Source organism: Oncorhynchus kisutch, linkage group LG6, assembly GCF_002021735.2.
Source record: "Oncorhynchus kisutch isolate 150728-3 linkage group LG6, Okis_V2, whole genome shotgun sequence".
NCBI classification, from domain to species: Eukaryota; Metazoa; Chordata; class Actinopteri; order Salmoniformes; family Salmonidae; genus Oncorhynchus; species Oncorhynchus kisutch.
In genome coordinates this window covers 70,728,442-70,756,228 of record NC_034179.2, presented here as the reverse complement: position 1 = coordinate 70,756,228, position 27,787 = coordinate 70,728,442, and the positions used below count along the sequence as shown (strand labels likewise).

Sequence of the window (27,787 nt, the reverse complement as noted above, 5' to 3'; positions counted from 1 at the left end):
TTGTGATCCTGGTGTGTACAGTATGTACTGTTGGCTCATGTGTTGGTGTTTATCATTAGCCTTCTTAATAAACACCATACACATTTGAATTCTTTAGAGTCTAAGATGCTGGGGGAGGGGGAGGGGTGCTAAGCTGACAGAATTGTTTTAAGATGTCATACTATGGATCAGTTATCTATTTGATTTAGAATTTTAGGACCCCTTTAGGTACAATATAAAACAAAAGTATTTGATAAAATATTGATTTTGGTTTCTACTACTAAATCCCATAGAAATGCATTGAACAACACATTCATAAATGGCAAAAAGTACAGTCAAAATGTAAATCATAAGACACAAAGTTTTGAAGTGTCTGTCTTAAATCTAGAAGATATTTGTGCCTATATTTGTACCTACCCCCTTTTTTGGGGTAGGCACAAAACTACCTTCATACTTCCATTCGTTTTTTTTATCCAGTACTGGTTACTTACAGACGAGTCCCGTGACACATGTTCGCGAGAGTCTCTCCTTTCCATAGTTCATAATAGTATTGTAGGTCAAACCGTTTGAACGCTGCAGATGTTTTAGTGAGAAGACTGATTTTTGGGATGTTTCATGGTCTGACAAACACCGCTCTAGCTCTGTCACCTTTCATCGCAGATTCGGTAGTGCAACAATGACGGATGTGGTGGTTGGAGACGCATCCAATGCCTAAACTGACATATTCTGATGCCGATTGTTTTTGAATCAATCTACTCCCGGGTGTTAAAAGCTGTTAGTGTATTTGAGCATTATGTGTAAAACACTGGGTAATAATTGTGTGTGTGTGTGTGTGTGTGTGTGTGTGTGTGTGTGTGTGTGTGTGTGTGTGTGTGTGTGTGTGTGTGTGTGTGTGTGTGTGTGTGTGTGTGTGTGTGTGTGTGTGTGTGTGTGTGTGTGTGGATAAGACAGATAGAAAGTGTAGAAACCATATATATTTCTGGCACCTCCAGGAAAGTGCAGCACCCTTTCCCTGTGCTCCATCTTTATTTTTAGAGGCTGGAGGCTGATGAGAGAGAGAGAGAGAGAGAGAGAGAGAGAGAGAGAGAGAGAGAGAGAGAGAGAGAGAGAGAGAGAGAGAGAGAGAGAGAGAGAGAGAGAGAGAGAGAGAGAGAGAGAATCAAAAGTTGAAGGAAGAAGTGAGGAGAGAGAGGAAAGTGAGAGAGTGAGAGAGAGAGAGAGAGAGAGGAAAGTGAGAGTGAGAGAGTGAGAGAGAGGAAAGTGAGAGTGAGAGAGTGAGAGAGAGAGAATCAAAAGTGGAAGGAAGGAGTGAGGAGTCAGGGTAAGAGAGCTGAAAGGGAGAGGGAGGGAGTGTGTGTTGGCTCCTCACTGGCTCAGAGGGAGTGTAGTGTGGTAGAAAGTAATGTGATGTGATGAGAGCCATTCTGAGTGAGACAGAGAGGGAGAGGGGACCGTGTGGGGCTCCCTCCTCCCCCTACTTGTAACCACGCCAACCAGAGGAGGAGGGGAGGAGGAGGGGGGGGGGCTCCACTGCTACTGCCATATAAAAAGCCAAGCCTGAGAATCCGTCACCACAAACACACCACACGCACGCACACGGACTCTATGACTACTCTCTCCGTCTCTCTTTCTCACACTCACTCTCTCTGTTTCGTCCTCTTACCATTCCTCTTGTTTCTCTCTAACACTCCTCCTCCTGAGTGTTCCTTCCTTTGCATCCTCTTTCTTTCTCCTTTTTCATGCCGAGAGTTTGGGACTAAATTCTGTATGTCGGCTCATGTATGTGTGTGCTCCCTATGTGCGTCAGTGTGCACGCTGGTGAGCGAGAGTGTACGGGAACTACCTCCGTGTGAGTGACAGCAGTGAGACGCATCAGTGAGTGTATGTGGGTCTCTCTCTTACACTCACACACTCGCCGCTCCTCCTCCTACTCTACTTGGGATCCCTGTGTCCCTTTCCTCGGTGGCAGGCTCCCCACACCCAGCAGTCACCATTTCCGCCCCAGGGAGAGCCACGCTGGCAGCACAGCCCCTTCCCCGACTCAGCATCGGGAGGAAGACCCTGGTGGCGGCTGCCGTCGGGGTCATGCTGGTCCTGGTGCTGGTGGTCCTCATCCCCGTCCTGGTCAGCTCCGTGGGCACTGACACCAGCCACTTTGAAATGCTGGGTACCTGCCGCATGGTGTGTGACCCCTACCTGAACAAGGGTACCACGGCCAGCAGCACCAGCTCCAGTGGCATTCAGGCAGAAGCCGAGGCCCTCAGCGACAACAGCAACATGCCCTCCACGCTGGTGCAGGGCCCCCAGGGCAAGCAAGGCAGGCCAGGTAAACCTGGACTCCCTGGACCGCCTGGAGAGCCAGGGCCACCGGGGCCAGTGGGACCCCCTGGAGACCGAGGGTCTGGAGGGAGGACTGGGATTTTGGGGTTGGGGGGGAATGGAGCTATCAGCACGGCCACCTACAGCACAGTGCCCCGGGTGGCCTTTTACGCAGGGCTTAAGAACCCCCATGAAGGCTATGAGATCCTTAAGTTTGACGACGTGGTCACCAACTTGGGAAACAACTACGACGGCATCTCGGGCAAGTTCATCTGCAGCATTCCTGGCACCTACTTCTTCATCTACCATGTGCTGATGAGAGGAGGGGATGGGACCAGTATGTGGGCAGACCTCTGCAAAAACGAACAGGTGAGTCAATTCGCTTCTCCAAGTTCCTGTCTGTTTTATACTGCTCAGCCACTCAGCATAGAGGGATCTTATACGTTCTACCACTCATTGCTTACTGCTCTTTTTAATTAGCACTCCAATGGTTTCTCTGCTACAGACTCAGGTCCCTTCTAAATTACAGATATTTCACATTATCCCTTGATACTCTATTATGCTCTATCTCCCTCCCCCTCTCTCTTTCTATCGCTGGGTGTCACCTGATGTCACTGTGGTAACTTTGTTGGTGGAAATTTAATCGGCGCTTCACAATCAAATTGCCCTGAAACCGCGTTATAATACAGAGGCTCTATTTCCGAGGAAACCGAAGGCTGGTGGGTAGCGAAAGCATCTGTCGTGCGCTCCCCAAAAACCCCTGAGCGAGCAGATGACGGTCACACAGCTGTGGCACCAAATGCGCCCAGAGAGAATGATGTGTAATCTGGCGCGTGTCCCCCCATTGCATAAATACACACTGACATTGCCCGCATCCCTCAAATCAAAGGACAGACACTTTCCCCCGAAGTCCATGTCACTTTCCTACTTGTTTCAAATTTGAGAAGTTTGCCATAATACTGGTGTAATTGTTTATTTAACTTGGAATGTAAAAGACGGTGAGAAAGGTGTATGTGCCTGATTTATGGAAGCATCTATTTGTCAGTTAGGACTAGCGCTATAGACTCCGATTTTTATGCAGTTGTAACAAACCATTTATCTTTTCAGAAATAAGATATTAACCTGTAATTTCGGAACGTCTTTACTTTCGCATTTCTGCTTGTGAAAACTAAATTGATTAGACAGGGAAAATACATGAAATAAGTGGAGTCTCAGGAGTGCCCACTATAGCAGATGCAGCTTTTAGTCAGCCGAGAGATATTTTAAGAATTAAAAAAATCCCCAGACAGTTCCTATCATTATTATTATTCCGAAAAGTTGAATTGTGAACCAAGAACGATCTGCTTCTCTGTGCTCGATACATCTGTGAACTGCAGCAAGTCAGCAAGTGACGCGTTCAGACACAAATTACATTGTGCTACATTTAACTGTCGAGTTCACTTATTTAATTACATGTAATCTAACGTTGTACTCCTGGAGAGACTCAACAAGACCGCAATTATCCAAACGTCTCGTGCGTAAAACAAGAGGATGTCAGCAAGCCTACTTATCCGTAACAGTGTGAACAGACTGGAAAATGTAAGTGTTGCTTATTATGTCGGGTGTATATGGTTGATAAAACAAGGGAATATTTGCGTGACATTCGCTTGAAATAAATATAATTTGCATGATGTATTCTCAGTTTTTTTTTTTTTACGCATCACTTGACGGGTCTGGAAATGGATTTATTGCGCCCTGGGGATGCTCTCAGGTACTCGAGTGTGTGAGACTCGAGAAACGTTCTCGTCCAGCAAAGGCGGAAACATCTAAAGCGCAGGAGAGTATAAGAGAAATATATATATATTTTTACCATCAAGTCATTTGCAATATGCATCGAGGCAATCTTAAATTATACAACAGCTTTAGCGCGCATCAAATATTTTGTGATTGAACATCCTCTTATTATCTGTTAATGACCACTTGCGTATAGGGTAAAGGTCCCATCACCCTTTTACATGAAATATTACAGCTCCATTAGCCTATAGTGTATAATTAAAATCCTCACAATTGTCTTTCATTAAGCCCCATGCAATGTTTTTCAATACCCTAACAGCATGGTCTCCAACATATTGCTTTGTCAATTAGACTTACTTTGTTAGTTACTTTGTTGTTGTTTATTAGGCTTACTTTGTTTAATGCTAATTAGGCTACGTTTATTTATTTTTTGTGGGTCTAAACTTTTTCTCCTAGTGTTTCTGCAGAACATTTGATTATATACGTAAAGTATATCTGATTAACTTATTACCCTGATATTACAGCACTTAAGTGGTTTACATTATATTTTATAACGGAATAAAACCTTAATATGTAGTTCACACAGGGCACTGTAAATGTTTTTGTCATAATGACTGTATACAACTTGTCCTAGTCGGCCAGTGTCAAAATGTTTAAGGTGGACTTCATCTGTAAGGTTACCTTATAGGCCTACTGCTAACGCAGAGGTTCGGGTTTTTGGGGGTTGAGAGCCACACAACATCATGCCATTTCTGTTGAGCACATGCTTCCCTGCTATATTTTATGCTTTAACGGGTGTTTTGCCTAACACTTGTACACATAATATAATCGATTATTTCACAATTTACAGTCGGTTGCAATCTGATTCATGAGCAGGCAACTCCCGCCCCCGGGACTAATGTGGACTTGATTGCAGCTATATTTTACATTTAGATGGGGATCTCCAAAGAGTCATCTGTTGTCAGTATAGGTCAGAGAGAGAACGCCCTCATTCTTTAAAAAAAAGAGCGAGGAACACTTTCTTTCTTAAAGGCATATAGATTTCTAGCAACTATAAAACACAATTGAAATCTATGTAGGCCTATCGGTATGTCTGGCAGCATATCTTACAGCCTCCAGGTTATTCATCTAATGTAAAACCTGTTGTTGTCAAATATAGGATAGGAAACAGATATGTTAATAAAGTCTTTATTTTATGTTGTGCAATGTTCTTCATATGTTGCCATAGAGAAATATCCATCCCATGGTCACAGAAGGGTTGTTTTATTTGGTTAATTCTATTGTCAAACCACTTGAATTGGCCATTGCTTACTTTTACAATTAAAGAGAAAATATGACTGAAATGGAAGGATACAGGTACACTGAGTGTACAAATTATTAAGGACATCTGCTCTTTCCACAACAAAGACTGACCAGGTGAATCCAGATGAAAGATATGGTCCCTTATTGAAGTCACTTGTTAAATCCACTTCAACCTGTGTAGATGAAGTGGAGGAGACGGGTTAAAGAAGGATTTTAAAGCCTTGAGACAATTGAGACATGGCTTGTGTGTGTGTGCCGCTCAGAGGGTGAATTGGCAAGGTAAAGTTTTAAATCAAATCCAATTTTATTGGTCACATACACATGGTTAGCAGATGTTATTGCCAGCGCAGCGAAATGCTTGTGCTTCTAGTTCCGACAGCGCAGCAATATTAAAATGTAATCTAACAATTCCACAACAACTACCTAATGCACACAAATACATATGAGATGAGTAATGCAAGATATGTAAACATGATTAAAGTGGCGTTATTGAAGTGCCTTTGAACAGGGTACGGTAGTAGGTGCCAGTCGCACTGGTTTGTGTCAAGAACTGCAACACTGCTAGGTTTTTACGCTCAACAGTTTCCCATGTGTATCAGGAACGGTCTTCCACCCAAAGGACATCCAGCCAACTTGACACAACTGCGGGAAGCCTTGGAGTCAACATGGGCCAGCATCCCTGTGGAACGCTATCGACACCTTGTAGAGTCCACGACCCGACAAATTGAGACTGTTCTGAGGGCAAATTATTCTATATTAGCAAGGTGTCCATAATGTTTTGTACACTGAGTATGTAATTGTAAAGAGTGCTGGTTCTGGTCTCTGTGACCAGTGAGGTCAGAGCTCTCCATCATCCACTAACATTGTGATATGAAGGCACTGTTACCAGAGCAACGGGCCCTTCTGGAGATGGGCAATTTTTCAGAAAGATAAATACCATTTCAGAGGCATATCTGTTGGCGGTTCAGTTTGATGTTTTTGATCTTGTGTCTGTTGGACAGATACTGAGAGTGTGTCCTCGTGGGGAAGGCCTATTGTCCACGGCAGATTTTGACATATCACCCCTGAGGCACCTGGAGGCTTCAGCCATGCCATGGAATACTAATGTAACATTGTAGGAAGATAATGCATGTGAGGGGTTCAACATAAAGGTTGGGGTAAAATGTCAGTAACAATCTATCTGATGTACTGTACATTTTGTGTAATAGCTTTTATAGACTAGGCTACTTTCTATTTTCATTCAAAATTGTGTTTTGGTGTGCTGGTGATATATTCATTTGAATGAGAATGTGATAAGATCACTGGACTGGACTAAAAAGTGATGAATTAAGTGAAATCCATTTCTGCCACGTTAGAGAGTGTCGACATGATAAGCATGAAGGGCAAGAAATCAAATAGACCAGAAAAAGTATCAGTTTGCTTGCTACTGACCCAGCTCTTTGCAGTCATTTTGCAAGTCTCACTATGGTTCCCTGAGTTCAACTCCTTTGACCGATCCAAGCTGACAAACTTCTCACCCAGCAAACCCAAGGAGAGGGGAGGTGGCGTCTCCATGAAGGGCCTCTCCTCTATATATACTGTCTCAGTCCGCCATAATGTTTACGGGGGGGAGTGTAAAAGTGTTGATACATAATAGGCGAAGGCGAACATATGTTCCTATAATGCACCTTCTGTTCCCGCTTCATTGTGTTCCTAAGAGTAGGGAGGGGAGGCACTTAAGTTAGACACATCTCCAGAGGCAGGCAACGCACATCTCTAGAGACTGGGGCAATGTTTATAAAGTGGTAACTGCCTGGCTAATGAAACATGTCTCTCTCTCTCTCTCTCTCTCTCTCTCTCTCTCTCTCTCCCCTCTCTACCCTCTCTACCCTCTCTCCCGCTCTCTCGCTCTCTCTGAGCATAGCTTAGAGGGGGATGTAGCTTACACTCACTATAACCAGAACATCTTGCTAGAAAGGTTTGTGTGAGTCTGTGGGTCTGGTGTGGAGGTGAGACCCCAGTGTGTCCGTCTGTGTAGATTACTGTGAATGGTTATAAATGTGGGGTAACTTGTGCTGTGTCATTGATGAAGTGGCCATAGGAAGGCTGATGGTCCTAGAGCAGGGCTGTCTGGGCCGGAGCAGTCATTTGCTCATTTAAGGCCGAGAGAAGCTGTGTAGGGACTAGGAGGCTGGGGAGGACTGGGAATAGCAGACAATGACAGTATTTTATCATCCTTTGGCCTTGGTGCATCATGAAACTGCAGGTTCTCAGGCCCGAGCAGTTGTTCTGCACCCTGTATCATCTCCACCCCGGAGCCATGCTGTTTTTATCTCCCTCTCCTTCTTCCCTCTCCCTCTTTTGGTTCTGTGGGTTGCATTAGGAGGGTGTCAACATGGTCCCCAGCACCTTGACACATTTCAAGCTACACCAAAGAGTTAGCTCCTCTTGGTAAGCAGGCAAATACGATTCTATTTTCAGCCTGGTGCACTTCATCTGCTCTCCAAGTTCCCTCTCCACTCCTCTCTCCTTGGCTTCTTTTTCCTGACGTTCTTTTACTCGCTTGACAACTACCTCCAACCAATCCCAATCTTCTCAGACGGATGTGTCAGAGTCTCGATTCCCTGAGTTGGAGACAACCCTGGGAGACGAGGCAATGACAATAAAGACAAATCCATTGCCACGCTACTACAAATGGAGAGAAAAAAAAAAAAATAGGGAGGCGGAGAAAAGAGAGTTTAGTCAAAGAGCCTTTTTAATCGTAGTTTAGAACCTTGAACCAGATCCAGGATGTGTTTTGTGCTCCTCCTCGGTTCCCGTCTTAATATTGTTATTAATCCGCAGAACCGTTTCGGAGTTAATTAAAAGCAATGACGTGAGCGTCACTCTCTCAGGAGGGCCCTGTGTGAATAATCACTCTGTCTCCTTCTTTAATAAGCTCCAGCGTCCTCCGAGCAGCGCATATGGCTCTTCCCCAACAATTACTGCTCCCTGCTTCCCGCCACACATGCAAAAACACACACCTGCCCTCCCTCACTGTGTACTGCCCTCTACAACTCCTCTGCTCTGTTCGAGCCGTCCAAGGTGACCTCCAGAAGTACACAGTCTATGCCCATCCCTTTATTGACAATTTAATATCAATATGTGTCTTGATTATTATTGGAGAGATACAGTTTTGCTCTTGGAGGTTAACATCAGGAATACTGTTTTGCTTAGAAAGCAAAAACACACTTGAAAGATTCTGGCCTGTAGTATAAAAATGAGGGGAAATCTTGGCACAGTCCGTCACTGGCTCCTTTGAATTGATGTATCCAAGTAGACACACGGTGCTGTGGAGTGAAGTACTGCGATCATCTTCACAGACTAGGTTTATTTACTTGTTTATCTGGATCCCCATTCGATTTTGCAGAGACAACAGCTGTTCTTCCGGGGGATCCACAAAAAACACAGAACATGACAAATAACAAAACACTGATACACTGATAGAATGGGACAGTCACACACATTTCTAACACAAAGATACACAAACAATACAACAACAAAAACAACAGTCCCCACCATTCAATGAGATGTCGTTTTTTTTCAAGGTCATTTTGTTGTTTGCTTGAGTAATTGGAGATGGAAGGGAGTTCCATGCGATCATGGTGCTGTATAATACTGTGCGTTGCCGTGAATTCATTTTGGACTTGGGGACTGTGAAGAGACCCCTGGTGGTATGTCTTGTGGGCGACATATGGGGTGTCTGAAGAGACCCCTGGTGTTATGTCTTGTGGGCGACATATGGGGTGTCTGAAGAGACCCCTGGTGTTATGTCTTGTGGGCGACATATGGGTGTCTGAAGAGACCCCTGGTGGTATGTCTTGTGGGCGACATATGGGGTGTCTGAAGAGACCCCTGGTGGTATGTCTTGTGGGCGACATATGGGGTGTCTGAGCTGAATGTTATTTGATTATGCAGACAATCAGGAATTTTCATCACAATAATATTTCTCATAAAAACTAGAAGAGAAGCAGTGAATCTCTCGTCAACCCTCAACCAGGAAAGACTGGAATGACATGTTATTGATGTTAGTTCTGTATGTGTAATTAATGGAGAAGTTAAATTTTTTACAACCAAATCTCTATTTTTGATGTATAATGACATGTTATAGAGGGGAACAGATTATTTTTGATTTCACATGTTTTTTTTGTATAATGTTACAGGTAAAGTATGGAATGACACAATTTCATGTGTAACAACCTGTATCACTATACGGAGTGTTGCCGTTTGTAAAAGGACATATTTGGGTGTTTTTGGAATGTATTTTCGGTGCCCCCATACTACACAACAAGGACGAGGAAGTGATTTAGTGTTTGGGGTAAGTTTCTCAAAAACATGTGAAATCACACGAAAGGTGTCTGGACCCTTCTATAACATGCCATTTACATCCAAATGTTTGATTTGGTTGCAAAAAAATGAATCGTATGTTTTAATGGCAAGGCGCGCTGCTCTATTTTGTGCCAGCTGCAGCTTTACTAGGTCTTTCTTTGCTGCATTTGACCATATTACCAGACAGTAATCAAGATAAGACAAGACCAGAGCCTGAACAACTAGTACAGTTGATTTTTGTTAAGAACAGACATACCCCTCCCAATCTTCACAACAACTTGTCAATATGACTTGACCATGATAATTGACCATCTAATGTTATATCTAGGAGTATAGCTTCCTCAACTTGCTCAATGGTCACTACCTTTGCACACAACTCCAGTTGAGGTCTTAGAGAATATTTTGAACCAAATACAATACTTTTAGTTTTAGATGTATTTAAGACCAGTTTATTACTAATCACCCATTCTGATATTGTTACTCCTTATTTAGAATTTCAGTGAGCTCACTGGCCTTTGGTGATGATATGTTTAGTGTGGAATGGTCCGCAGATATAGTCATTCTAGCTTTGTGTAAGACCAGTGGCATATCATTTGAAAACATTGAGAAGAGTAACGGCCCAAGGCAACTGTCCTGAAGGACACCACGCTGTATATACAGTTGAAGTCGGAAGTTTACATACACTTAGGTTGGAGTCATTAAAACTCATTTTTCAACCACTCCACAAATTTCTTGTTAACAAACTATAGTTTTGGCAAGTCGGTTAGGACATCTACTTTGTGCATGACACAAGTCATTTTTCCAGCAATTGTTTACAGACAGATTATTTCACTTATAATTCACTGTATCTCAATTCCAGTGGGTCAGAAGTTTACATACACTATGTTGACTGTGCCTTTAAACAGCTTGGAAAATTCCAGAAAATTATGTCATGGCTTTAGAAGAGTCTGATAGGCTAATTCACATCATTTGAGTCAATTGGAGGTGTACCTGTGGATGTATTTCAAGGCCTACCTTCAAACTCACTGCATCTTCACTTGACATCATGTGAAAATCAAAAGAAATCAGACCAAAAAATTGGAGACATCCACAAGTCTGGTTCATCCTTTTGGAGCAATTTCCAAACGCCTGAAGGAACCATGTTCATCTGTACAAACAATAGTACGCAAGTATAAACACCGTGGGACCACACAGCCGTCACACCGCTCAGGAAGGAGATGCATTCTGTCTCCTGGAGATGAACATACTTTGGTGCGAAAAGTGCAAATCAATCCCAGAACAACAGCAAAGGACCCTGTGAAGATGCTGGAGGAAACAAGTACAAAAGTATCTATATCCACAGTAAAACGAGTCCTATGTCGACATAACCTGGAAGGTCGCTCAGCAAGGAAGAAGCCACTGCTCCAAACCCGTCATGAAAAAGCCAGACAACGGTTTGCAACTGCACAGTACAGATCTTACTTTTTGGAGAAATGTCCTCTGGTCTGATGAAACAAAAATAGAACTGTTTGGCTATAATGACCATCGTTATGTTTGGAGGAAAAAGGGGGAGGCTTGCAAGCTGAAGAACACCATCCCAACCATGAAGCATCATGTTGTGGTGGTGCTTTGCTGCAGTAGGGACTGGTGCACTTCACAAAATAGATGGTATCATGAGGACAGTAAATTATGTTGATATATTGAAGCAACATCTTAAGACATCAGTAAAGTTAAAGCTTGGTTGCAAATGGGTCTTCCAAATGGACAATGACCCCAAGCATACTTCCAAAGTTGTGACAAAATGGCTTAAGGACAACAAAGAAATCAGACCAAAAAATTGGAGTGGCCATCACAAAGCACTGACCTCAATCCTATAGAAGATTTGTGTGCAAAACTGAAAAAGTGTGTGTGAGCAAGGAGGCCTACAAACCTGACTCAGTTACACCAGCTCTGCCAGGAGGAATAGGACAAAATTCACCCAACTTATTGTGTGAAGCTTTCGGAAGGCTACCCAAAACATTCAACCCAAGTTAAACAATTTAAAGGCAATGCTACCAAATACTAATTGAGTGTATGTAAACTTCTGACCCACTGGGAATGTGATGAAAGAAAAAAAGGCTGAAATAAATCATTCCCTCTACTATTATTCTGACATTTCACATTCTTACTATACAGTGGTGATCCTAACTGACCTAAGACAGGGAATTTTTACTGGGATTAAATTTCAGGAATTGTGAAAAACTGAGTTGAAATGTATTTGGCTAAGGTGTATGTAAACCTCCGACTTCAACTGTATCTGATGTTAGAGAAGCTTCCATTGAAGAACACTCTCTGGGTTCAATTGGCTAAATAAATCTCCAACCATGTGATTGCAGGTGATGTAAAGCAAGTGAGTTTCTTCAATAACAATGTATGATCAATTACATCAGACTGCACTGAAATCTAACAATAAAACACCAACTATCATTATATTATCCATTTATTTTAACCAATCATCTGTCATCTGAATCAGTACAGTACTAGTTGAATTGCATTGCATTTGGTCAAACACAATATTCCCCATCAGTTTACTAAGAATAGGCAGAAAACTGCAAACTGGGTGTCTGTTAGAGCCAGCAACGGGTGCTTTACTGTTTTTAGGCAGTGGAATGACTTTAGCTGCGTTCCACGCCTGTGGAGACACACTCCTTTAGGCTTTTGTTCAAGATAAAGCAAATGGGGGTGTCAATACATTCTGCTACCATTGTGTCGCATCAAGGTTGTCTATACCTGGTGGTTACTGATGGATAACAATAGTTCTTGCCCATGATATCATTTAAGGTACTCCAGAGTCTTTTCCCATTGTGTTTTATGTCATTTATCTTGGTTTGGTAATATAATTTATTCTTCTTTTTGTTAAGTTTAGTCACCAAATGTCTCAATGTACAGTATGTCAACCAATCAGCTGAGCAGCCTGACTTGTTTGCCACCGCTTTTGCATAATTTATTTGAACCGTACACTTTTTAAATTCCTCGTTAAGCCAGAGGGCTCTAACAGTTATCACAGTTAATTTCTTAACAGGTGAATGCTTATCAGCAATTGGCATTAATAAATACTTCCAGTGCTGCAACTGGTATAATTTCCTCATTACACATATTCAACAACGGAGTCATGAGAAAACATTTGGTATGATCTCTTATAAATGACATGGATTCCAAAGTTTTTGTATTTATTTTCGGTAATACCAATTACCCCACTGAAGACATTCTTTAAAAAAAGTATACTTAGTCATTATAGACTTTACATGGGGGAAGAAAAAAAACTTTGAATAAAAAGGAAAGTTTTACATCTTAGTCTGAGGGGGGTTTAGCCGTCCAGATTGGTTATTGTATTTACTCAATACCCAAGGCTTTTTCTTGCGGCATACACCTATCAAGGGCGCAATCGGGCAATGTAGGCTTGTACACAATCGCCCAACCTTAACACACACTCACATACCCACCCTCTCTGTGTGTGGTTACAGTAGGCTAACGTATGTCAATGGTTTTAGGAACAGCAGTAACATCAGGCGGGATTTAGGCTACCAACTGCCTAGCCAGTTGTAGCTCAATCTTGGGGGCAATGATCACGTTCCCGCACTGACTGACTGTGTGGTGGCTCATTGATTTAACGTTACGTTAGCCTACATGATACACCAGTAAAGTAATAAAATATATAGCTGTCGGCTCTATTAGCCACGACTTACCGTTCTTTATGCAGCTTCAAATGTGGAAACAGTTGGAAGTTGTTGCGCCTCCGTCTGTCATTTTCTTCCCGCATGTTTTGCAAGTTGCAATTCGTTTTTTGTTGATACAGCATCATCTTTATTACCAAAAATAATAATTTTGGGTATCATCTTTCCAAGGGCTCCATCTGAATTCACCTGCCGACGATCCTCTGCACTGCCACGCACACATTTTTCCCAGCTGGCACAATTTGATTGGCTGTTGTCCGATTCAAACTGTAATTCGTTAATGAAGAGTTTATTATTTTTTTAATAGCATCATTTTTAATATTGGGCTCAGGAAGGGTATCAAGTCAGTTTGAGTCAAAAGGCTCAAGTCCAAGTTAAGTCAGGAGTCATTGGTGTTAAAGTCAAAGTCGAGTTGCAAGTCATCATATTTGTGACTCGAGTCTGACTCGAGTCCAAGTCATGTGACTCGAGTCCACATTGCTTATTTGAGTCAGAAAAGGATGTTCATATGATAGGTAAGATATACAAAACCTTGCAGAGAGCATATCCAACTGACAATCTCTTAGAAGAAAATATAAACAGTTGGAACCAAGACTTAAAAAGAACTGATGTTGACACAAGATGGAGGGAATGTTGGAGCATAACTAAGAAAATTCCAGTTAAGAAAAATGTATGTTTAATCCAGTATAAACTAATGTATAGAATGTATTATGGAAGTGACAACTATTTTATTTTTTTACAGCACAATGGCAGAGTCATGTCTTAAGTGTAAAACTAACAATGACTCAATAATCCATTCTCTCTGGGAATGTTATGAAGTCCAAAAGTTATGGGCGAGATAAAAAGTTGGCTGTCAGAAGTATTGAGACGATTCTCTTCTCATCACACATCTTGAAAAAACAGATACAAAAAACCTGGAAATCAATCTGTCAATTGACATAATGGAAACATCGTATTATTTATGATTGAAATATTGAAATGGAATGGGTCAGAGGTAGCCTAGTGGTTAGAGCATTGGACTAGTAACTGAAAGGTTGCAAGATTGAATCCCCGAGCTGATAAGCTAAAAATCTGTCGTTCTGCCCCTGAACAAGGCAGTTAACCCACTGTTCCTAGGCTGTCATTGAAAATAAATATTTGTTCTTAACTGACATACCTAGTTAAATAAAGGTTAAAAAAAAACAAATTGGTACAATTTAAGGCAAACAATAATTCAGGCACTAGGAAAGGGGTTGTGAACACGTGGGTCTGGGCAGATGAGATGTAGTTGTTGTTTGTGTGTGTCTGTAAGTTGTTGTTTGTATATCTAAATGACTTTAGGCCCAACCTTAGGCACTTTGGCTTTCCTTGTTATTGCCACAATGTTATAGTCACTACAGCCAATGGGAAGTGATACAGCGTTGCATCAAAGCTCTGCAGCATTAGTGAAGATATAATCAGTACAAGTGGATGTCACAGATCCAACACCATTATGTGTGTAAAGTATTATCCAAAGCAACATTTAGAAAATGTCTTTGTATTTCTGCCTAGAGGGCTGTTGGAGATACAATACTGAGTGAATGATGCTGTTATCTGCGTGTCATTTCCCAACTTATCAACATGCATCTCAGTGGTTCCTTCTTCATGTCTCTGGGGGTTTCTTAACGCTCTGGTGCACATCAACACAAGTCTGTTTAGCCTATTGCTGTGTATTCAGGTGTGACCCATGCAGTGTGTTTAGCATGGCAATCTATACACAGCAAATTGAACGAACATGAACCATCTGGATCCGAATCTGGCATGTTATATTAGTGTCTGTCTTGATTAATGAAACCTGTTTGAAAATTTGGAGGAGAAAAAAAATATGCTTTTTCCCGTAATTATCATATAATTCAATTCACAATCAAAGAGGGCGACTGGAAGACAGTTCAGGCCATGTTGAGGGTTAAAATACACATATATGCATTACATTCATTTACTTTGTAGCATCTACTTTTTCAGAATAGTCTAGACATTGTATCAATATATATCTGCGGTACTTTATTTGAAGGTACACATATTAGCCACTTATTTGTACTTTATAAGTATATATATAATGATCTTATAAGGCCTTTATTATATATATATTTATGGATATACTGTATATACTGTATAGAAATGTAGTTGTTTTACATAATTTTGACTAGAATGTTGGCTGTATGGCATATATGAACGGCTTTGTGCCCCTTTCTGTCCAATGAGGTCATTTATAGACAGTTAAAATAGGGAACATATACTGAGGTACAATCCCCTTACCAGTCCCACATTGAGAGTCTGTTTCTTTTGTTACTTGCTCTTTATTAAATGTTAATATGTCTTTATTATTGCTAATAATCATGCTATTAAGGATTGTCCCGTAATACATGACTTATAATGTTTGAATAAGAAAATACTTAGTTAAGGCCTAATATATGGCTAATAAGACCTGATTAAGGCCTTATACGCTACTTATATACACACTTATACACTACAAATGATTGGCTAATATGTGTACCTTAAAACAAAGTGTTACCATATCGGTATATCTGTCTCATCAGCTAAACAGTCTACTTAACATTCTGGTGCTAAAATAAAGGCAGAGAATATCTTTGGGCTAGGTTTAGGTTTTATAGCACTGAGACTGAGGGGCCGCTGTTCATCTCTGTATGTCTTCAGGAACAGAGAGCCTCTGTCTAGAGTAGACGGAGGTGTCTGGGGTAGGGAAAGGCGAGCTGCCCTCAGCCCTTGGTATTGATCCCACCATGTGCGTGCGTGTGTCTCTGTCTGTGTGCGTGCATTCATGAATTTTGCCTGCATGTGTGTCACCCGTACCCAGTCTGACAGACCCAGGATGTAGTCTATGACCCTCACTCTATAATCAGCTGGAGAGGTAGCAGAGGCCTTGATTTGCAGTGTAATTGGACATCGGATTTGACACTCTGCCGAGTGGAACATTAGAAGCAGCCTAATTAGGTGCGGTAGGACTATTAAATGAAGATTTGCCCATGTTGTTAAGAAATACCACACACATTGGAAATGTCAAGATGACACCCGGCTGTCATCGCCAACCAACGGAAGAAAATCTATCACTTATCGTAAAAGTTTCCCACCGGAAAGCAAACACAATCCCCATACTACTACTACTTCTCTCCATCTCTTCTTCAGCCTCTCTGTGGTCTTGTCCCTCTAAATAGCAGAGCAGCGGCCAGACCTCGCTAGGACTTCATCTCCACTGTCATCTCCGATTGAATAGTTTATGAATAAGTGCTGTAACATCCCCATACATTGAAACACAGGAGCGTATGGTCTAAAATAGCCTCTGGGTTTCCATCTGGAGATGACTGACTCCTGCATGACATTGGTGTTGACTCACAAGACTCCTTCATTATAATGGGAGCACATACGGGGGACGGGAAAGCGCCCATGGGCCTGTTCTTATGTAAACATCTCTCTCTCTCTAAGCCCTGACATCTCGCCATCACCCAATTCAAACCATTCTGATAACCCCCAACCCCCTCTCTCACAGTACAGGGAAACCTCATGTCAATGGCTCCAAAGTGTCTCACACTAAGTTATGTGCTTAACAAGGTGGCTCTCCCCTCTAAACATGAATATGGGAGATATCAACGATCCATCCAGCCAGAAATGATGAATAGGGCACTTCATGAAAAATGCATTCGGCAGCAAAACGTCTGAACCTGCCTCTCCTTCAAGACTATTAGCACTTTCTGCCTAAGCTTTGCCTCGTTAGGGAGGTTTCTCACACTGCAAAATGCTCCTCTCAATACCCCATAATACTTGTGTTGCATTTCAAACAATAACAGTTTCTTAAAATTCATAGCAACTAAAATAACTTGCCTTATGTTGTGCAAGGGTTCAACGTGTCTCCAGATTCTACCCTAAAAACACTGTGTTACCAAGATGCAGGGAGTGAGTGGGGATTGAGCAGTGTTGAAAGTTGAGCATTTCTCACAGCATCTGACTGACAAGAGTGAGTCACAAACAGGCAAGAGTGGCTGGGCCACACGCAGGTCAGAGTTGACCCTTCCCCCTCTACCTCTCTCTGTTTCTCCTCTCCTCCTCCTCCCCTTTCCCAGTGATAAGTCTGTGCCAAAACATCAGCATCACAACAAGCCAGAGGATTTTACAGCCCCATTGTTATCACTGTTGCCCCATCCATCACCTCTGTGTTTTGTCGTGTCATTATCCTCCCGAGTGGTTGTTGTAATACATAATGCATTTCCGTGATGACAGGCTTTGATTTTCCTTGACACCCAGTGGGAGGGACACTTTGGCATTACATAAACAATTGTGTAAACTGTGGAGAGGTTCATGCAACGAAAGGCATTCACGTTACCAGGACAAAAAGCCCTGAAGGTACAAACAGTACAGATGCAGTGATTAATGCACAAAGTCTTTCTCTCCTTCTCTCAACAACGTATCATGTATTTAATCATGTTTCTTTTGACACCATGACAACCTTGCTCAGAACAACAGCTGACACCAAAAATCTATGGGGCAATGGTGTGTGTGTGTGTGTGTGTGTCTTTGAGCACGCGCAAATGTGTGTGTGTGTGTGCGCGCATGTGTACCTCTGCGTGTGTGAGTGTGCATTGGAGGTGTGGGTTAGGAGATGTGACAGGGTTGTGACAAGGTGGCTAAGCTGCCATCAGGCATGCGGCTCACAGTTGGGTGTTCAAACCCAATTAGGTGGCGGTACACTTGGATTTAGAAAGAGGCGAGCGAAGTTTAAAGAATGGAGGCTTAATGGTGAGTCAACAAGTCCCTGCCAGAGAAATGTCAGAAGCTGTCCTCCATCCAGACATGTCCTTGTCACTACTACTGGAGAGAACATATCAGTGTCCAAGAGGGACTGTTACTGACACCAGCAAACAGCTAGGCCAACGAGGCCCTATTCCCGTACAATATTTCAATGGGTTGTTTGGATCTTTTGTATTGGCAATCAATACAACAACACAACACCGGGCATTTCAGCTGTTAGCTATAGGATAATGCAAAATGCCATCGCAACTCAACATGATTCCCAACTCCGTAGAACTAATCAGCTTTAGCAGAGGACAGTGAATATGCAAAAAGCTGTCGTCCCTTCATCTCAGAGGCCTATTATAGGTACGAGTGCTGTCATTATTGATAAACTCCACATTCATATTCAAATGCATTCAGAATGCGAGCGGAGTCGAATGGAGTGGTATTCACCGTGGAGTCTGGGGTGGGGGGGTGGGGGGCATTATCTATTAAGCTGAAGCAGCCCAGCCTCAGCCCTCAGCTCCCATCTCTCTCTAGTGGTCCAGTACCACGCAGAGCATTATTCAATCAGAGGCATCACAGCGACAATGTGACGGATGCTAACATGCTTCAGCAGCTACGGCTGGGGGGAGACGAGACAACGTCAGACGACTCTGGGGCCATTTGCATTCGCTGGAGTAGGCTAGGCTGGCCTGGGCGCTCACGCTTTGTTTGTTGTGTCAAGAGTTCCACGTCGTGTTCTATTTTGAGGCCATGCTCTGCCAGTTGCCGTTTTGTTCTCTCTTTCCATCTCGCTGCTTCTTTTGCTCACTCCCCCCTTCTCTCTCTTTCTCTCTCACTTTCTAAAGTCTAACCTATGGCTTGCGCTTCCAGCTTGTGAGTTGTTCCGAGTACAGTGTGAGGGTGAATGATGTGGCTTCTCTGTCGTTGTCTACAACAGTGACTGAGTGAAAGACATAGAGAATGAACAATGAATTGAGCCATGAATGACCGTTCCAATCTCAATGATTTAATATGACTACAGCGTGGTCAGATTCTTTGCGATCAATAGTTGCTGAGAACAAATGCATTGGATTTCCTCTAGTTGAAGGATAGTCCTTGGCAAGTTGACTTCCTTAACTTTCTAACACAAGGAGTTGAAGCGAGTCATATCGCACACCTCTGACAACAGAGGTCCCAGAGTTCAATGTGAATGCAATAAGAGAAATATTTGAAGAAGCTTCATCAAAATCCCCATAGACAGATCCAACCAAGCCCCTATCCGCCGCCCACATCCGGCACCAAGCAGCAACCTTCTAATAAGAACGTGTTGACTTTGTGTGCTCAGGGCGAATCATCTCATATTAATATGCAGTGGACGACTGCTGCTATGGATCAGGAGAGAGAGCTTTGTTTGCACATCGATATGAGCCTTAAGATTTAATCAGGAAGGTAAACAATGAAAAAAGACTCATAGATGCCTGTAGTACATTGTGCCAGATATAAAACCTACACCTTTAAGGTTGGCTTCAGCATAACTGTTTGGCATAGACCTTCATAGCATTTACTCAGAGTAGTTCACCTTGAACGTGGCAAAAGACATGGCAAAGCTGGGATGTCTTAGCTACAGACAACTGTTACTGAACATTCCTCTTATTCTGGCTGAGAATAATCTAAGGTGTCTGGCATGATTGTGTCTCAACAGCCACAATGACTTTCTTCCTCTGTTGTGAGAAGAGTGGAACAGACAAGAGGGAGATAAACTAAGGAGAAGGCTTCATGAAATCACTGAGATTTCACAGATTCTCATTATCGTGACTGTCTGATGGTCAGCAGGGTGCTTCGTACCCAGCTGTCAAAGAAGTAGGCCGATTCCAAAGGACTGGCAAGGCTTCCAAGATGCCTGAATGTGATGAAAGCGATGAGGCACTGATGTCAGTAGATACAATGCCGCTCCATGTGAAATAGTGTACCATCGTATTGTCTCCATGGTGAAAACGTTCAACTTTTCCATCTGTCACAAGACCCGCTGAAAAGAGAGGGGATGACAGGCACATGATGTGTTAGCAGTGGATGTGTGCCCTATCAATGTTGAAAATGATCTTGCAGTGCGCCAAATATAACAGGTGTATACTTTACCATGGAATGCTGACTTACAAGCCCATTCAAAGTTATGTAGAGTTAAGAAGACAAATATTTTCCAAATAAAACGGAAATAGTAACACAATAAAATAGCATTAACAAGGCTATATTCACGGAGTACCAGTACCGAGTCAATGGGCAGTGGAACGAGGTAGTTGAGGTAATTGCGGTAGTTGAGGTATTCTCAACTCTTCTTCACATGGCCTTTGAGTAGCTTTCCGTTTCTCTCTCACTCAGTTCTAGTCTTTCATAGTTTCTAAAGACTTTCATAGACCGCCTTTAGAAGACTGGACAAAAGTTTTCCCAGCTTTAAAGGAGAAAAAATATGACCATGTTTTTTCATATTGGTTGATTTCTTAACGCCTTTAGAGGACGAAATATCCTTCCTCTGACAGTTGTCATTATGCCCGCGATGATGGGACGTTTTCAGTCAATTTCGTCATTTATTGATCATGCATTGTCACTCACATCATAGCTTAGCTTAGACTGGTTTTTAAACACAATGTGTCAAATCAATACATGTATCTCTCAAAACACTTTGTTCAGCACTGACTAGGGACTGACTCAAACACTGTTATTTGATTAAATTGAATAGACAAGATGTCCCTGCCTGTTGCTTGTAGTGACTCACAACCCATCATAGCTATTGGGCATTAGTTCACTTAGCTTTCATTGAATTAGCTTTCATTGAATTAGCTTTCATTGAATTAGCTTTCATTGAATTAGCTTTCACTGCATTTTCACAATGTGCATATTATGTTTCTCCAATTAAAATGTCAGTCAAATTGTCAGATAATTTAAGTTTTGATGACTTTATCTTTATATAGACTGCCTTCTAGTAAAACATTTAAAGATTGACATTACATGACATAATGCATATGGTTAACTATCTGCTCTCATGACTTGGAAAAGATAAAAACAAAGACATTTTAAAACTTCTTATGGCTGCAGGGGCAGTGTTGAGTAGCTTGGATGAAAGGTGCCCAGAGGTACCCAGAGTAAACGGCCAGCTCCTCAGTCCCAGTTGCTAATATATGCATATTATTATTTGTATTGGATAGAAAACACTCTGAAGTTTCTAAAACTGTTTGAATGATGTCTGTGAGTATAACAGAACTCATATGGCAGGCAAAAACCTGAGAAGAAATCCAAACAGGAAGTGGGAAATCTGCGGTTGGTCAATTTTCAACCAATACACAGTGGAATATTGGTTATGTTGCACTTTCTAAGGCTTCCACTAGATGTCAACCGTCTTTAGAAACTTGAATGAGGCTTCTACGGGGATGTGGGGCCGGATGAGAGTTCTTTCAGTCAGTGGTCTGGCAGAGAGCCAGGTCCTGGTCACACGCATTTCACATGATAGCGACCTGCGTTCCATGGCTTTTCTACAGACAACGGAATTCTCCGGTTGGAACGTTATTGAAGATTTATGATAAAAACATCCTAAAGATTGATTCTATACTTAGTTTGAAATGTTTCTACGACCTGTAATATAACTTTTTGAAGTTTTCGTCCGACGTTCGGCTGGACCTGCACGAGTGTTTGTATTTGTGTACTAAACGCCCTAAAAAAAGTAGCTACTTGGACATAAACAATGGACATTAACGAACAAAACAAACATTTATTGTGGAACTAGGATTCCTGGGAGTGCATTCTGATGAAGATCATCAAAGGTAAGGGAATATTTATGTTATTTCTGATTTCTGTTGACTCCAGCATGGCGGATCATTTTTTTTCTTTTTCTGAGCGCCATCTCAGATTATTGCAGGGTTTGATTTTTCCGTAAAGTTTTTTTGAAATCTGACACAGCGGTTGCACTAAGGAGAGGTATATCTATATTTCCATGTCTAACAATTGTATTTTCATCTCCATTTATAATGAGTATTTCTGTAAAATGATGTGGCTCTCTGCAATATCACCAGATGTTTTTGGAACTAGTGAACGAAACGCGCCAATGTATACTGAGATTTTTTTAAATATGAACTTTATCAAACAAAACATACATGTATTGTGTAACATGAAGTCCTATGAGTGTCATCCAATGAAGATCATCAAAGGTTAGTGATTCATTTTATCTCTATTTGTGCTTTTTGTGACATCTCGCTTTGGCTGGAAAAATGGCTGTGTTTTCTGTGAGTTGGTGGTGACCTAACATAATCGTTTGTGGTGCTTTTGCTCTAAAGCCTATTTGAAATCGGACACTGTGGTGGGATTAAAAACAAGATTACCTTTAAAATGGTATAAGATACATGTATGTTTGAGGAATTTTAATTATGAGATTTCTGTTGATTTGAATTTGGCAGGACGCATTTTCACTGGGTGTTGTCATTTCAATCTCATTAACGGGATTACAGCCCTAAGAAGTTTTTAACTGACACTCTTATACAGAACAACATTCAGTAGATACATGTTAGTAGTTTTTCCCATACTGGTCCGCTGTGGGAATCAAACCCACATCCCTGGCGTTGCAAGCACCACACTCTAACAACTGAGCCACACGGGACCCTCATAATTACAGCAGTAGTAGAGGGAGGGAAGTGAAATACATAGATTCATTAGACAGCAAGTCTCCCTCCCTCTCTCTCTCCACCCATCCCTCTGTTCTCCCACTCTCCCCTAACTCTGGCACACAGACAATCACTGACAGGTCTACAGGGTTAAACCCCATCAGTGCGTTGTTGCAGGAGGCCTGTGCCAGCCCCCTGGCCCTCAGATGTGTCAATAAATCCATTGTGTGTGGCCACTGGTTAAACGGGCCAATTAATTGTCCCATCTTATCCCTGCCACCTGCTCAGCCAGGCTGCCGGGCAGGACACCAGATCTGGGACCCTGCCCATACTTTAGATTCAGATCCAGAAGCTTTTTAGAGAAGAAATGCATGGGAAAAAGAGTAGTTTGATTGAGTTTATGACAGCTGTGTTTTACATTGGACAGATTACAAAAGATTCTTAGCTACAGACAATATCAGGGTTTATGGCAACTAAATGTATATCTCAGATGCTTTGGTCTTCCAAAATGTATGGTACTGATGCTATTTATTTAGGCCCTTATCTTTCTGTGCTTGTGTACTGGTGATGTTTTTTATTTTATTTCACCTTTATATAACCAGGTAGGCAAGTTGAGAAAAAGTTCTCATTTACAATTGCGACCTGGCCAATGTGATGTCCAATGTGATGTCTCAGTGCAGTACAATCTGCCGCACTTGAGTTTATTTTTGTAACACTCTACATGAATGGTCAATGGTTAGTTTTATTTCTGTCGCATGCACACACACACACACACACACACACACACACACACACACACACACACACACACACACACACACACACACACACACACACACAGTTATTACTGTCAGGGCACCCGTTTCTCACTACAGCCCACACCGTTCTCCCAGAAGAGAAGAGAACGTTTCAGATGGAGCTTAATTAGCCAGGACCAGAGGTCAGGGAGATCCAGCTCCAAACGCTCAGACTGCCAAGCAGTCTGGCAATACCATACTCACCACATAGGCTACGGCCAACATAAATGCAATTTCTATGGTAGATTTACAGTCATTTATTAATTCAATCACACTTACAAATGATCTTACTTTCACAGTATTTTTGAATTCACTAAAGAACAGGGATTTATTTTTCACTTTTTATAAGTTGATGTGAGGTGGTTGTCCTTGATGTATTTCACTGTAACTCCTCAGTAGTTCCTTCTACACTCAGAAAAACAGGGTAAGCCTTTTAGGCTTGAGGTAAAAACAAAAACATATTGGTTCCAGATAGAAGCATTTTGGGTTCCATGTAGAACCCTTTCCACAGAGGTGGAACCAACAAAGGGTTCTCCTATGTGGAGCGCCAAATTACCCTATAGCCCTTTCCTGCAGTCGAATTACCTAGTGGCCTCATGGTTGGAATGTTATTAATATTTTTCATCATGAATAAACATTATATAGAAAGAACTGCAGAAAATCCATTATTCCTGTATAAAAAAATGTTTTGTTATATTTCAGTCTTCTGTGATGTATATAATGTGCAATATTGCGATACAAACTGAAAAATGTAATACATTTCAACTCTATATCTGACATGATACAGGTGTGTTCTTCTTCTAAGCCCATAACCATGTGTGTGAGGTGTATACGTTTGTTTCAAAGCAGATTTGTTTAAGACCACCAAGAAACACTCCGTGTGACCCTGATTTATCCCACTGCAGTAAAAGGTTCTAAGGTTCTAGATGGTACTTTTTATTTGATTTCTAAGTGTATAATAGAACCAGGTCACCAGGAGAGTGAGCCCCGCTGTTGGGTTTCTTAGAATGTCTACTCAGGTGGAGAACACTGAGCAGGGCTTTGATCAGAGACAACAACCATCTGACCCGACTCCCCAGTCCACCGCCTTCAATTCATGGTGGAACATTCAATGACAAACCAATGACAGCCTAATTAAAATCATGTTGTTTGTGTGTGATGCGCCAGAAGGCTCCTGACCCGTCACTTGTTGTTTTTGTGAACAAGGCAAAAATCAAAGCATGGCAACAGAAATGACTTCCATTTCAGATCAAATGAGTGCACTACGTTTCTCTAACCAGCACATCCTCTCTTTCCTCTCCTCTCTGTTCCAGGTGCGAGCCAGCGCCATCGCCCAGGACGCTGACCAGAACTATGACTACGCCTCCAATAGCGTCATCCTCCACCTAGACGCAGGGGACGAGGTCTACATCAAGCTGGACGGGGGCAAGGCTCACGGCGGCAACAACAACAAATACAGCACCTTCTCTGGGTTCATCCTCTACGCCGACTGAACCCACCCAGGTGCCACGTCCAGAGAGAGAAAGACAAAGTAAGAGATTGAGAGAAAGAGTTGTAATGAGGGAAGGAAGGGGTAAAAAGCCAGAATGCTTTCTAGTTTCCTGGTTGTCTCCATCGTCACACCAACCTCTGCTTATAAAACACATCAGCCCCAAATCAAGGTTCTCCAGCTCAGCTCGGCCTGCCTGTCTGCCGTGCTGTGAGGGAGGGAGGGAGAACATGATGATAGGGGAGGGAGTGGTGGGGGGTGAAGCTTGGTAGAGAGAGGTGCCCTCCTCATCAGAATTCTATCCTGTCAGTTGCTCCTCGCTTTCCTCTTCCTCAAACTGGAAAATAAACCAACTAATGCCAAGTGGATCCGGCCTCATCATCTTCTCTCCATAACAGTTGGCTATATGGACTCTGTTGACTGAAATTGTCCTATCTTGTCGTTGTGTGCTTTTCCTTAGAATGTCAGTATTTTACTTTTGTAAAAGATACTACTACATTGTATATTTACACAAAAGAGGATATTGAAAATATGTTTGTCCCTTGTGAGATAAAAAAAAAACTTGATTTTGAGAGAATGGTTTTGTGAGATGTGGATTGTGATTCAGAAGCCTTTAGCTGAGAAATGGAAATGAAAGGTGTCATTATGGTTTCTAACGATATATGATTTCTGGCATTTGACAGCCGGCTATCACATGGTGTTTGTTTATGTGTGATGTCAGCTGTGGGAACACAGACCTGGTTTGTGGCTGAATGTTATTCATGCAAGGCATGTTATACAGATACAAATTGACATTTGCCCTCGTCCCATCCAACGCATCTAGAGTCTCTATCCTTGCCCCTTGTCCTGTCTCTATACCCCGATCCTATTTGTCTATACAGGGCCAAAGTGGGTTGAAAATAGACTCAAATGTATGTTAGATGTTCTAGTTACGTAGATATCCTCCACCATCAATGAAGCCACATATTCAGATTCTGAGGTAAACCATTTTTATAAAAAACAGTGTCCATTACTTCAGCTTCGTCTTCGGGGCACTCTGCTATGGTGAAGTAAAACATATCAAGCAGGGCAAGGAGAGAGAGAGAGGGTGAGAGATGGAGGGAGAGAGAGATGGAGATAGAGAGAGATGGAGAGAGAGAGAGGGTGAGAGATGGAGGGAGAGAGAGATGGAGATAGAGAGAGATGGAGAGAGAGAGAGATGGAGATAGAGAGAGATGGAGGGAGAGAGAGAGAGGGTGAGAGATGGAGGGAGAGAGAGATGGAGATAGAGAGAGATGGAGGGAGAGAGAGATGGAGAGAGAGAGAGATGGAGGGAGAGAGAGATGGAGAGAGAGATGGAGAGAGAGAGAGGGAGAGAGAGAGAGATGGAAAGAGAGGGAGAGAGAGAGATGGAGAGAGAGAGAGATGGAAAGAGAGGGAGAGAGAGAGATGGAGAGAGAGAGAGATGGAGAGAGAGATGGAAGGAGAGGGAGAGTGAGAGATGGAGATAGAGAGAGGGAGAGAGATGAAAAGAGAGGGAGAGAGAGATGGAGAGAGAGAGGGAGATGGAGAGAGAGAGATGGAGATGGATAGAGAGAGATGGAGATAGAGAGAGGGAGAGAGAGATGAAAAGAGAGGGAGAGAGAGAGATGGAGAGAGAGAGAGATGGAGAGAGAGGGAGATGGATAGAGATAGGGAGAGAGAGATGAAAAGAGAGCGGGAGAGAGAGAGGGAGATGGATAGAGAGAGGGAGAGAGAGATGAAAAGAGAGGGAGAGAGAGAGATGGAGAGAGATGGAGAGAGAGAGGGAGATGGATAGAGAGAGAGGGGGGGGGTTATGGCGAGGCAGATTTTCTGTTTCAGTGTCTGAGGCTTCACTGGATGTCATTAGCTGCATATTCACTGATACATACAAGCATTATGGTAATATTTACTCAACATGGCGGGCTGACAGCTTGCTTTAGAATTAAATTGATTGGGTGAGTGAGTGACTTGGCTTCTTAGCATTGTGTGTATGTGTATGTGTGCGTGCATGTGTGTGTGTGTGCGCGCGTGTGTGCGTGAATGTGTGTGTTGGTGTATTTGAGTGTTTGCATCAGAGCATGCGCCGTGCCATTGCTACATTGTTGTTTTTCTGTTAATCTGTGCTACAGCCAATGACAGATATTTTACTCAGCAGACAATGAGATTGCATTACGTAGGGAGGGGAGCCTCTGTAGAGATGATGATAAGAACAAACAGCTTGTAAATGAAATCTATGCTATGTTTGTCTATCTAATTTTATCTTTTTGAATTGTTGAATACATTTAAATAATAAATGGAATTTTCGGAGTCACTTGTCTCAAGATAATTATTTTACCCCAAATACTCTTATTGTGTTGAACTATTTAGAGTGCAGACAGCATGGTTGTGAGGCCAGTTGGATGTAGTGCCAAATTCTCTAAAACAACATTGGAGGCGGCTTATGGTAGAGAAATTAACATTAAATGATCTGGCAACAGCTCTGGTGGACATTCCTGCAGGCAGCATTCCAATTGCACGCACCCTCAAAACTTGAGACATCTGTAGCATTATGTTCTGTGACAAAACTGCACAGTTTTATTGTCACCTGCACAAGGTGCACCTGTGTAATGATCATGCTGTTTAATCAGCTTCTTGATATGCCACACCTGTCAGATGGATGGATTACCTTGGCAAAGGAGAAATGCTCACTAACAG

At 42.3% G+C, this 27,787-nt stretch overlaps 1 protein-coding gene across 1 annotated transcript; it reads left to right on the top strand.

Annotated features, from left to right (window-relative positions):
• The first annotated feature begins 1,552 nt into the window (after positions 1 to 1,552).
• On the top strand, positions 1,553 to 27,400 carry LOC109892242 (C1q-related factor-like). Its single transcript, XM_020484682.2, has 2 exons — positions 1,553 to 2,667; positions 24,915 to 27,400. Exons 1-2 carry the CDS (start codon positions 2,065 to 2,067, stop codon positions 25,092 to 25,094), a joined length of 783 nt encoding a protein of 260 aa, XP_020340271.2. The 5' UTR covers positions 1,553 to 2,064; the 3' UTR covers positions 25,095 to 27,400.
• The last annotated feature ends 387 nt before the right edge of the window (positions 27,401 to 27,787 follow it).

What these genes read in the sequence shown, in the direction of transcription:
- LOC109892242 (XM_020484682.2), top strand. Translation starts at nt 2,065, where the DNA reads ATGCTGGTCCTGGTGCTGGTGGTCCTCATCCCCGTCCTGGTCAGCTCC. An exon ending in ACCTCTGCAAAAACGAACAG is followed by an intron (nt 2,668 to 24,914) that starts GTGAGTCAATTC and finishes TCTCTGTTCCAG; the next exon opens with GTGCGAGCCAGCGCCATCGC.